General features: G+C 40.5%; 1 protein-coding gene across 14 annotated transcripts in view; it reads right to left on the bottom strand.

The window, feature by feature from the left end:
• The window catches only part of TANC2 (tetratricopeptide repeat, ankyrin repeat and coiled-coil containing 2), a 365,567-nt gene that overhangs the window by 21,066 nt on the left and 331,686 nt on the right, over nt 1-12,815 (bottom strand). For all 14 annotated transcript variants that reach the window (XM_053211751.1, XM_027047991.2, XM_053211753.1 and 11 more), the window contains 3 exons: nt 9,447-9,632; nt 7,129-7,222; nt 527-660 (listed from right to left, as the gene is read on the bottom strand). In XM_053211751.1, the coding sequence (XP_053067726.1) occupies nt 527-660; nt 7,129-7,222; nt 9,447-9,632 (414 nt within the window). The remainder of the gene's footprint in view (nt 1-526; nt 661-7,128; nt 7,223-9,446; nt 9,633-12,815) is intronic.

The following is a 12,815-nucleotide window of genomic DNA, read 5'->3' as shown; positions in this document are numbered from 1 at the left end:
GTGAGGTATGAGAAGGAGTCACTCCATGACCAGGCCAAAAGTAGCTAGTTCTTCTATACAATATATATAGATCATGATGTCTAAAAAGATTTTTTTAAACATTTATTTATTTTTGAGAGAAAGAAAGCACAAGCAGGGAAGGGGCAGAGAGGTTGAGAGACACAGAACTGGAAGCAGGCTCCAGGCTCTGAGCTGTCAGCATAGCGCCTGATGCGGGGCTCAAACCCACCAACTGTGAAATCAGGAGCCGAAGTTGGATGCTTAACCGACTGAGCCACCTAGGTGCCCCCCGCCCCCCGCTTTCTTAAAATTTTTTTGATGATTTTTTTTTTAATGATGATGATTCTGAATGTTAACTTTCTGACATATTCTCAGTTAACCAGAATATTAATAACAAAGGCCCAAGTCGTCAAACCTGATGATGGCTGAGTAACCCAAACTTGGTGATTTTTTTGCTCTCTGCCTCAGAAGGCCCTGTCTAGAACTCACCCCTACGTGAGGGATTGGAAGTAGCTGCCCTGCTTACCTGCCAATGGCCCTGGCGGACAGTGCTGAATAGGGGCACTGCCCCTCGGCGGTTTGGCTGGGCCACTGCTGCCCCCTGTTCCAAGAGCAGACGACATACCTCCAGTTTGCCCCTTCCAGCTGCAGCTGTCAGTGCTAAGGGCAGAGAACACAGACTGAGAACAGGTGGGGCTTGTCCTCTCTAGCCCTCTATGTTAAGCACAGAAGTATATCTGTGTTTGATTAATGTAACTGCTACTTTACCTCCAAGAATAATGATATTAGCCACTTTTACCATGAAGGAAAAATTTTTAACATTTATTTGTTTTTGAGAGGCAGAGAGAGACAGAGTGCAAGTGGGGAAAGGGCAGAGAAAGAAGGAGACACAGAATCCGAAGCAGGCTCCAGGCTCTGAGCTGTCAGCACAGAGCCCAACGTGGGGCTTAAACCCAGGAACCCTGAAATCATGTCCTGAGCCAAAGTTGGATGCTTAACCAACTGAGCCACCCAGGCACCCTTCCACGAAAGAAACTCTTAAAGAAAAATCATCAATAAAATCACATTTAAATGGGCTCACAATATATGGAGACAACTGTAATAATAAACTTATGATTAAACTTACTTGGTTTCATTTTTCCTACCTAGCCTGTCATCCCTGCTTTCGACCTCCCTCTTTTTTGGTACCTCTTCACTACAAACCTTTCACGGGTCTATCTATGCCTGGGTGGGATGCAGAGTAAGGTCTATTTTATGCCTTTATGTCTATATGCCTTTGCAGAGTAAGGTCTATTTTAGAATTAGTCAGGAACCACTTCTGGCCAACCTCTACTCCTGGACCCTTAAACCTAAAGAACTAAAGTCAGGATCTGCAGGTAACAGGGGCTTGGGCCAGTTTTCATTTTTTTTTTTTTCTTCATTAGCTGAGACAGAAGTTTCTAGTACATTTGCAACTATTTTCATATGAGGGTCAGAACTGTTCAAGGTAATAGTCTTAAAGATGAGAGAAGAGGTATAACAAAGGTTCTTCTGAAGACAAAATAATGGAATCACAGATCAAAAAAAAATAGCTACAGCAACTATAAGGGACACAGAAAGAAACTTAACATTCTTCTTTCTGGGCTGCTGTCCATCGTTCATGATCTTTGATAGAGTAGAGAGTCCATGGGTGCCGATTTCATTCTCTGAGTACGGTTTCAATAGTTGCAAGAAGGATTTGAAGATATACTTTCTACTCAGTCCATAATTTTTTTAATATATATTTTTTTAACGTTTATTTTTTTTAGAAAGAGAGAGAGCACAAGACAGAGAGAAGGGGACAGAGGATCCAAAGAGGGCTGTGCACTGACAGCAGAGCCTGATATGGGGCTCAAACTTGTGAACTGCAAGATCATGACCTGAGTCAAAGTCGGACATTCAACCGACTGAGCCACCCAGGTGCCCTACTAAATCCATCCTTGAACAAATATAAATTTTTCATTTCACCATGGGGTCTCAAATGCATAGGTTCAGTGTTTTAAAAAGAATGCGGATAGAGAAATTTTTCCCAAATTGACTTGGAAAACTGATGTGGTGATCAGCAAGTCCTTCCTTTATTATGGCTACCTACTCCAAAGACAAATCAGAAAGAGACAATATTTGTTAAGTGCAGATAATATTTCAGTTTGCAAATGTTGGTATCTAATCAGGGAAGCAACAGAAATTCAAATCATATGGTCACTTGAAATTTTTTTCATTGAAGGCAATCTGTGGCATTTTTGTCTTTGGGCTTGGTCAAATTCATCCACAGTTAACTCATATGCAAAGCCAAACTAACTACCTGTAGTTTCCACTAAGATTAACTTCAAGTAATCTTTTCTTCCCTCAAGGATAAGAAGGGCTTATGAAGAAAAATGTGACAGTTTTAGAAGATGTATTCACTCAAACTAGATGTATCTATGCCTTGTCCTATGTGTATTTTCAGTTTTATTTTTGAACTGTTAACACTGTCATTTCTGTCCTATTCCTCACAGGAGGGTAGTGACTTATCTGAGATGAGGGTCATTTCCAAGCCCTGAATGAGTGAATATAGGTATCAATGGGTATGATTATTTACTTGAACTTTTGTCTCTTGTTCCTTACATCAAGGTGATCTTCCCTCTTTGCCAAGTTCATATATCTAACAGTTCAGGAACAACAACAACAACAACAACAACACTGTAATTCTTGGGTGAGAAAATAAGAGTGGCTTAAGAACTTGACTGGAAATCATGTTGTACACCTTTAAGTTTACACATGTTATGTGAAAATTATATCTCCATAAAGCTGGAAAAAAAAGAACTTGACTGGGGTAGACACTTGTTAGGAATCTTAAGAATCATCTTGTTGGTACATAAAATAAATGATTGGGAAGTTTTCTAACTCTTACTTTCTGATTCCATTTAAAGTAGCTATGAGGTGATAGGGCTGCAGCAAACCTCCCTTTTAATTCCCTGGGTATGGTGGGGGAGGGTAAATACATTCTTTTTCACAGAAGAATTTATAGCCTGCTGGAGAAAATATAGACAGACAGTATTTCAGAATCAAGCCTTTCACCCATGATGCCAGTTTATAGAACACTGTTGAGAATGTACAACCAGTGCCCATCTTGAAAGCTAAAATTTATATTGTTCACTCTAACCTGGAGTTAGATTGCTCTGGCTGGCCCATTTCAACTCATTGGATAACACATTTATATGAGAAGGAATGTTCCATTTGGCTTTTTTCTTTGTTGTATCATCTCTGTTGCTTAGGTTATGATGTAATTTGGCAGGAATGTCCAGCTGATAGCTGGACATGGCCATTAACACAGCTGGCCAATTTCATCTCAGAACAACACAACTATGTAAAATGGGATCTGTATTTTTCAAAATCCAAGAGCAAAAAACTGCTCTGGCTGGATTTTATAGAAGTCTTATCAGAAACTGTTAAAACTTTTTGAAAGAAAGAAGATTAAGGTAAAGCCAGTTCTATAGAACAACAAACTGATTCTTAGAGCAAACAGCAGTTTGGAGCCAAATCTCTTCCTAAAAGACCAGTAACAGAATTTGTTCCGTAGCCTGTCAGCATCTGATGAGATTATCTGACATAAATGGTCTTTTTTTCAAAGTGAAACATCTAAGGAGTCTAACGAGGCAGACAGGATGCAACTCAGAGTTGGGAAAATAGCCAAAGTCTGCTTGGATGGGATGGTGACACTAAGCAGAATGCAGCAAAGCAAATGGCTCTTCTGTTTATCTATTTTCAACCATGAAAGAACATAACACAGACGGGTCGTGCACGGCCAATGAGAGGGAGGTGGTTGGGGAGACATAAACTGATCACTGGTATCCAAAACAACATTAATTAAACATTTATTGAGCTATTTGTCAGACACTGACTGTCTCTGCTCTCAAGGAACTCAAGGTTGAGTAAGGATAAAAGACAAATAAAAAATACACTACTGTCCAGTGTATACGTTTTTGGAGGTAACGCAGAGAAAGAAGTGTCTGTGATCTTTAGGAAGAGATGTTAATCTGAGATAAATGCTGAAAGAGAAATAGAAGACTTACAGGCATGCAAAGACAAGGCGAGGCATGCTAGGCACAGGGAGAGCACATAGGAAGTTCGCACTGATGTGGGAAACAACATGTTTATTGTTACTGGAGTTACTAGAGAAGCCAGGCAATAGATGAGGCTAGAGATCATGACTGGTCTTCTTAAGAATATGCTAAATCACTTCATTAATGGTTCAGGTGGTCAGTAAAGGGTGGTAAGCAAGAAAGTGACATAAACAGATTGTGGCCCACAAAGATCACTTTGGCTGAAGTCACAAGGGAGATGAATCAGGAAAGGGTGACAAGATCAGCTAGGAGGCAGTTGCAATAAGGCAGGCGAGGATGATAAGGGCATGAGTTATGGGCATCTTGTTTACTTTGTGAACCCTTGCTTCTTTTGGGTCATAGGATGGTTCAGGCCCTCCAGAGTTGCTAGAAGCTTTTAATGCTGGTCTTGGTCTATGCTCGTAAGACAAGGGAGAAGAGGGAGTGGTGAACAACATTGTCACCTTAACTGCTTTTCTTCTGTACTGTTCCATAAGAAGTCTATGGAAACCCTGTGGGATGGGAGGAGACCAGCCAGATGGTGAAGGGTGGATGTAGGCAGATACTATTTGGAAGGATAAAGAGGCTGCAAAAGGAGGACAAAGGCAACTAGGATATTCTATTGACCTGCTTTTAGAAAACCCACTATATAAAAATTATATCTCAGTTAATATTTCACTATATGCCAAGATAAATTTCACTGATTCTAAGATGCACTTTTTTTCCCTTCACGTTTTAACAACTCTAAAATTGGGGTGAATTTCGCAAGTGATGTGATAATAAAGAATGGTGGCATTTGATAGGCTGAGGGTTTCTTTTTTTGTAGTAGCACAAAAAATAATGGCTATATAGTTTCTTGCAGTTAGCGGTGCCTTAGAATTGATACAGTAAATGATACAGATTGTTGGGAACATCACAACCAGTGTATTTTCCTGAGGTAAAAATTGTGTTGTTCAGACCAGGGATGTAGGTACAAGACCCAACCAGCTGGCTGCAGGTCACAGACCTTCATTCTCTATATAAAGGGGACATATATAAGATTTTGTCATTGGAGAAATAAAACATCACAGTTCGATGGGTCATTATAAACTGTAAATGACTATGTGCTACAAGGTAGAAAGGAACACGTACGTATATTTAGTAAATCCATCACTATAGACCGAAAAGCAACTCGTAGTCTCTTCAATATTAGTAGTGAAGGTGTAGGGACATTTTTACATAGTGCAAACATAATTTCCTAGAAAATTTTCTGAAGCCAAATAACTGTTTATAGATCTGTAAGTTATATTACAAATGCATTTTATTCTAGCTCTATTTAAAAAGCATTTTATGTTTATACTGCTTAAATTATCTCAATAAATATCAAGTTAAACACAACATAATTCCAATTACAAGCAAATTGACATGAAGCTTGGATTTTTTTTTTTTTTTACAATCTTGAGATATGGTCCATATTTAAATAAATTAATGTAGCAGACTTCGTTGCACACCTTAAAATGATGAGATATTTAAAAAGACCTGAGGGCACACAGTTTTATTCTAATAAGAAACTCCTATCAATAAAAGTAAGTCTTCCACTTGGTTCACTCCCTTCTTGAACATTTTTAAGAAATTCTTTCAAGTACAGCACTAAAATATGCTTGATATTCATCACTATGATTACTAGTCTTACAATTCCTATCCCCTGTCACCATCAGGCCATATTTATTTATTTATTTTTTTGCCCTCCCCTGGGGTTCCACGTGGCCGGCCTGGCAACACAGTGCTGGGAAAGGTCGAACTACCGGGAAGTCCCAACATGTCCGTCCCTTCTGCAGCTCTGTTGCAACATACATACTCCAGAACTGCCGACATCCTGGTCAGTTCCTTCTCCTCAGTTTGTCCTCTAGCTTCCCGTAGGGTAGAGTCCCAGAGACAGCAGCTGTTTCCAGCTGCACAGTTTCCTTTAATCTGTCACGGGCTCTTAAGCTGCAGCTGCCTGGCATCTGTTCCCTTTGGCTCTTACAGAGGGAGGGATTGTTTGAGAAACAAATTCCTGAGCTCTGGACCATTCTACATGATGTTAAAGAAGCCATGAAACCTACCTATGATTTTTGCCATCAATGGAAATAAGACAATTTGATAGATAGCTCATTGTAAATTTTAAATGAATTCAAGTGCCTTCTTTATTTTTAGTAACATTCTGACTCTAACCAAAACACATACCCTTCTTGTTTAATAAAATATTCCCCCTAAATTGGCCATCTCAATATTGGTCTACCTCTGGCAAATATGATACGTATCTGTGGTGACTCTACAGCTTTCATTGCCCTGGTCTCATAAAAACACATAAAAGGTTACTAATGTTTCTCCAGATGTTCCAGTTTAGACTTGGGGGAAAGACAATAATCATTTCCTGCAAAGGCCACAAAGAAGAAACTTCTGTTTATGTGGTAAGTACCAAGCAATATAGAAATCTCTTGGCTACAGATCAGAAGGGACTGCCATGGGCTGTGCCTGAGACGGTGGTCCCTTCATTTCGCATCCGGAGAGCAACTGTACTTGTAATGTAGCAGTGTAACCATGTCAGATACCACTCCACCTGATAACACTTGGTTAAGCCGGAGGTATGGATACAGATTGAATCTCCCGGTTTACAACTGCAGGTGGAGCCATTTTGATGGGAGAAACATTTACACGTAACTACTGCAAGGATCACATAAAAGAGAGGCCACAACTATTTTCTGCTCTGGTTTGGCACACTGGAAGGAAATTTTTAGTCTTTTAAAAATATTTGGCAACAGGAACACGGTAAAGTTTTGGTTGAAAGAAGACTCCGGTGCTAATGATATAGAGAATCCAAAGGGAAAGAGGAAGAAGGCCATTGCTTGACTTTTCACTTTGGCTGAATCAATCTCCAGTACAAAAGCCATCGAGATGGAGACTACCAAAGGTATACCAGAGGAAAAATCAGGGTGTGAGATGCAGCGTGTCCCCACACAAATACAACACATTTATGAGAAAAGACAGTAATGTCCATGAGAAGTACCTGTCTCTCCCCAGAGACTGTCAAAGCTGTTGATCTGCGCTCGCTCTACTTCTTCTTCATCTTTTTCTGGAAGATCAAGTAGGTAGGAGACAATCTGAAACAAGAAGTTGTGTCAGCTCACACTTCAGGTGGGAAACTATGCTACCAGCTCTAGCCTGTGAGGTTTGAAAGATACCTGGATGACCCAAGGGTGACAAGATCTCTTGCACACGAAAGAAATCAGAACTGACTATCCCAGCCAAGAAACCCAAAGCTTCCATGATGAGCATCTGTTTTATCGTGTACGGTTTTTTTTTTCAAAAAAAATTGTTAATGTTTATTTATTTTTGAGAGAGACAGAGCATGAGAGGGGAAGGGACAGAGAGAGAGAGAGAGAGAGAGACAGAGAATCCAAAGCAGGCTCTATGCTCTGAGTTGTCAGCACAGAGCCCAATGCGGGGCTCGAACTCACGAGTTGTGAATCATGACCTGAGCCGAAGTCAGACGCCCAACTGACTGAGCCACCCAGGTGCCCCTATCGGGTACAGTTTCTATGTTTCTCTTCAACACCATTCACTTACATAGCATGTGGCTTTTAAAACATTTTTTATTCCTTGTATTTAAGTTGAAGAAGCAAGCCCTCATTCTCCCAATAAAAATACCAATAAATAAAGAGAAAATACTAATCAATCAATAAAAACCAGAAAGCAAATATGGAGAAAATCTAGGGCTGTATTTCATCAGAGTACAGCAGTGATGATTTTTTTCCTCTCAGAAATACCAAGACAGCTGTGGGGACAGCAAAGGGAGAATGACTACTGACATGAAAGCAAAAGTGACAGCTGTTTCCAGGGATCTGTCTGTAGAGAGAGCTCACAAACCCACTGATATTAAATATTCCAGTTTTACTTAATATCCCTTCGGTGGCACATCAGGTCAGTGGGCAGGGTAGCTGTGTCACTGCAGCAGCCCTTGCCCCGTGAGCCAACAGTTACTGGCCCGTGACAGCCGAGCATTGCATTGCCAGTTTTGTAAGCCGGTTGCTGAATGAAGGTGTTTGTTTAAAGTTAGGTAACAACCAACTACATTATATTAAAAACAAAGGTTAAAAATACAAAATTTCATGACTTCTTAATTATTTAACTACATTGTGCATTGTCTGTACTCCTGATTGTGTCTGTCTGGTGGAGACAGCACACAGTGGTGTGCTGTGCCTCTGTGCATCTCTTCACAACCCTGTGCTCAGGGCTGTAACATGGGTCACTCTACATCAGCTGCGGTGGGAGAATTTACACCTTGGAAACTGGCAGACATTTCACATCGAGTTGATTTACTGCTAAAGCTCCAAGAGGTTCCAGTTTAATTAATATAATTGGTATGAGGGTAAGTAGTAGTTTAACATAGATCACATATCAGATTTAATGACAATAAAATTATTGGGAAAAGAGAAAATTGGAGTGTAGCTCCATTTGTAAATGATTGCTGAGATGCAACCACAGGTTGACTTAAGATATGAATTTCACAAAAATCGAGCATTTCATTAAAAGTACTGTATATTTCATTATTTGTAAACTGTGTGCTATGTGTTCTTCATAGCCGTAAAATGTACACTAATGTTAACTACGTACGTACACACACACACACACACACACACTTCTGCTCCACTACACTACCCTCTTGGATCTTGGAGCTAGATGTTAAACATTTTCTGGCAAGTATCAATTGCATATATTTGCCACTATATTATTACTATCAGTAATAAATAAATTAGCAAAAATACAGTTTGTATAGTGTTTAACAGTTTTCAAAAGCACCTTTCGTACCAGCTTTGTAAAAAAAAAGTATTTATTAGACCCATTTTCCTGATGGGCAACTAAAGTTCTAAGAGATTAGGTAAATTACCCAAGGTCCAGAGAGAATGAGTAGCAAACTGGGACTCAAACCTGGTCCTTCTGAGATTCCAAATGTTGTGCTCTTCCCTTTCCAAACCGCCTCCCCATGTGAATGCAGGTCAGTAAATAATCCTGAGGAGCCCAGTGTCACTGTCTGTTATATCAGAGTGGCAAGATGGGGAGGAATTAGACTGGCCAATTTCCAAAGTACTTTCCAACTCTCAAGTGCTATATTCATAATTCTACATATGCTGGTATTTGAGAATTCAAGTGCTGCATGGAGTTCAATTTCCTATTCCTCAAAGCAGTGACCAAAAAGCTAATTCATACTAATTAGGCTGGTAATTTTGTAATAATGCAACCCTTTTTAGCCTGTTTCCTCAGTCCTTCAATACACGGCTTGAAAAAAATCCCCCAAGTCCTCAACCTTATCACCTGTTTTCTTACCTCGGTGTAGCCCATGCTGGCCGCAGCGATGAGGGCCTGTTGGATGGCGTGGCTCTTCTTAAATACTCCTTGCTGCTGGCCGGCCATCGTCCAGTCACACTGAATCAAAAACTTGACAACCTCCAGATGACCTCGGAGTGCAGCATGGACCAAAGCGCACTGCCCATTCTTGTCCAAATGATCCACCTCGAGGGGAAGGACAGAGAAATGTGTGTGAACAAAGACTTGTGGCCGCACTTCTGATCCAGTCACACTGGCCCACTGCACATGACTACAGTACCAAGAGTCATCCCTTCCCATATCCTGAACCATTCTCTAGAGAAAATCTAGAAAGTTCTCGCCTACTCAGGCTAGATCATTGCTGAGCTGTAACTCTGGTAGATATCCCTCAGGGGAGAACTTCTTTTCATAAGGCCAGACTTTTGTTTTCACAGAAAAAGGGACCAAACAAACAAACAAACAAAAACCCAACCAAAACTCCCAGCTCCAGCTTTGTTTTCCTGAGATACATTCTCCTTTGTCCTCAAATAGTTCTTTCCAGACCAAGATTTGAAAGACTGTAGCTCTGCTGGCACAAAAAAGTGTCTTTGAAATCATGAAAGGGAAGAAAAACATTCTCAAGCTCACATTTTTTGGTCTTCCAAAGAAGCGAAATACCTCATATCATGAATCATACTTTTGACCACCAAGCTTTGGCGGAGGGCACTTCTTCCTTCCAACGGGAGGGCGGAATCTCAAGGATCTGGCCAAAATGGCTAGCGGTACTTGGAGCTTGAGGCTAGACCATGTTCCAATAGCAGCTTTGCTAGCTGCAGTGGTGGTTACAAGTGTAGGTTGAAAGAAGAGCCTGGTTAAGATCAGTCTACCATACGCTAGCTACAAGTTTCAACAGAAGAGTAGCCTTGCCTGGCAGGCAGGCTTCCAGGGGTAGTTAGAGCACCTGAAACGTAAGTTCTCCACCTGGTTCTCCCCAGTTTTGGTTCCACCCGGCAATCTATTCAACAAATGTTTATTGAATGCCTACCATGTGCAAGGTACCACACAGGATGAAAAGGTGAGTAAGATAGTAAATACAGACTCTGTTCTCAAAGACTTTCAACCAAGGTAGGGCAGGTGCGACCAATATAAACAAAAGCCTATCCAACAAGGAATAATAAATGTCATATGGAAAGTAAAAGTGCAATAAAACTGAAGAGAATTCCCAACTAGAATCAGGAACAGATTCTGAAGGAAAGGTGCTATAGTCTGAATGTTTTTGTCCTCTTGAATTGTATGTTGGATTTCTCACCCCCAGTGTAATGACATTACATGGAGAAGTGATCAGTGTCCTAATAGAAAGGTCGCAGAGAGCTTGCTTTCCCTGTTCCACTATGGGAGGACACAGTGAGAAGGTGCTGTCTATAAACCAGGAAGCTCTCACCAGATGCCGGATCTGCTGGCACCATGGTCTTGAGACTTAGTTTCGGAACTGTGAGAAATAAATGTTGTCTATTAGCCACTCAGTCTACGGTATTTTGTCATAGCAGCCCCATCTCAACTGGCTGAGATAGTTAATGACTAACTCTAGTTGTTGTAAGGTAAGGCACATGAAGGGGAAGTTTCAACTACAAAGTTGAGAGGGTCTTTTGGGACCAGGCTATGGATACTTCTGAATGCCAGGCTAATTTTAATCAGTAGGTAATGGAGAGTCATTGAGAATTTTCATGCGCATACTGTATTTTCAAAAACTAAGAGGATGAATAAAATGTGTTTTGGCTCATTGGAGAAATGATTAATTCCTGGGCTGGGGCATTACTAGTAAACAATGAGTATGGAACATCTTGTGGTGCCATAAAGCACAGAAACACTCATAAAATAATTTAGTGGAAGTTGAAAGGATACAGGAACCAACTTGAGGGAGGTCCCAAAGGCCAAATCTTGGGCAATTTGAGCAAGAAAATAAATAATAATGGTAATGGGTTACATAGGTCATAACATAAAATAAATAAAGGAACCCATAGTGCTATAAATAAATAATCCAATACATACACGGGGGAGAAGGGACAACTCTTCTTTACATTAAAATTCTGACTAATAAATGTTGAAGGAATGAGGGAAACAGAAACTCGTCATTAGGCAAAAACACCATAGCAATCATTATTGCAGCAAGAATCTCTGACAGGTGGGATCCTAAAATCAGTGAGCAAAAGCATAAGAAACAAGCTATCTGCCTAGTCTCAAAGCATATCCCTAAAAGATACTTCTTAATTACAAAGGGAAACACAGTGGCTTCAGAACTGAGAAATCTGGAAGGCACAGTCCTGCCCAAGGGAGAGAGGTTAGCATCCCTGTAACAGGGGATCTGACGATGAGGAAAGATCTATCTAAAAGATCTCTCATTGGGGTGCCTGGGTGGCACAGTCGGTTGAGTGTCTGACCTCAGCTCAGGTCATGATCTCGTAGTTTGTGAGTTCGAGCCCTGTGTTGGGCTCTGTGCTGATAGCTCAGAGCCTGGAGCCTGTTTCAGATTCTATGTCTCCCTCTCTATGCCCCTTCCCCACTCATGCTCTGTCTCTGTCTCTCAAAAATGATTAAACGTTAAAAAAATTTTTTTTAAAGATCTCTCATCTAATGGTAAGAAAAGATCAACCTACAAATGAAGAACATTCTAAAAATAATAATATTCTACAAATAACTACAAATTCTTCAGTATTTTGGTGCTGATGCCATGGGAGAGAGTTTGAGGGTGGAGAAGACCGAAGGAGAGAATCTCAGTGAACAGTGTCATTAGGAGAAGGAAGAGAGAAGAGCAACCAGACAGGCAGGAAGGGAACCAGGCCTGTGCTACAAATTCTGGGATACGTGTCAATATTGCCAACACTATGGAGAGGTTTAAAGGGGTGAGGAATGAGAAAAGTTACTTTACTTGGTGATTGGCAGTTGTTAACAACTTTTGAGAGTAGCTTCGGTTGAATGTCAAGAGGTTAGGTGTTTTGTTCGTTGGGTGGTTTTTAAAGATTTTATTTTTGAGTAATCTCTACACCCAATGTGGGGTTCAAACTCACGACCCCAAAACCAAGAGTCACATGCTCCACTGACAGAACAAGCCAGGCATCTCCTCCGCCATTTTTTTTAAGGAATATTTTTTATTAGACCCTGAAAGAGATGAAAAGAGACTTTCTCTCTTTTTCAAAAGGCTTTATCACTTTTAATTCTCACGGTGACCCTTTTAATCCTTTTGATGAATGCAAATAGTGAGACAGAGGTTAAATGACTCATCCAAGTGCTCATAGAAAGTAAGTGTAAATGTAGGCTTTGACCATGTGACGTCTGATCCCAAAGTTTTTTATTTTAATGACTTAACTCCTCTTTCTTTCATGGAGGCCAGAC

The sequence above is a fragment of the Acinonyx jubatus genome, chromosome E1 (genome assembly GCF_027475565.1).
Source record: "Acinonyx jubatus isolate Ajub_Pintada_27869175 chromosome E1, VMU_Ajub_asm_v1.0, whole genome shotgun sequence".
NCBI classification, from domain to species: domain Eukaryota; kingdom Metazoa; phylum Chordata; class Mammalia; order Carnivora; family Felidae; genus Acinonyx; species Acinonyx jubatus.
Note: the sequence above shows the minus strand (reverse complement) of the source record. Positions and strands in the feature narration are given on the sequence as shown.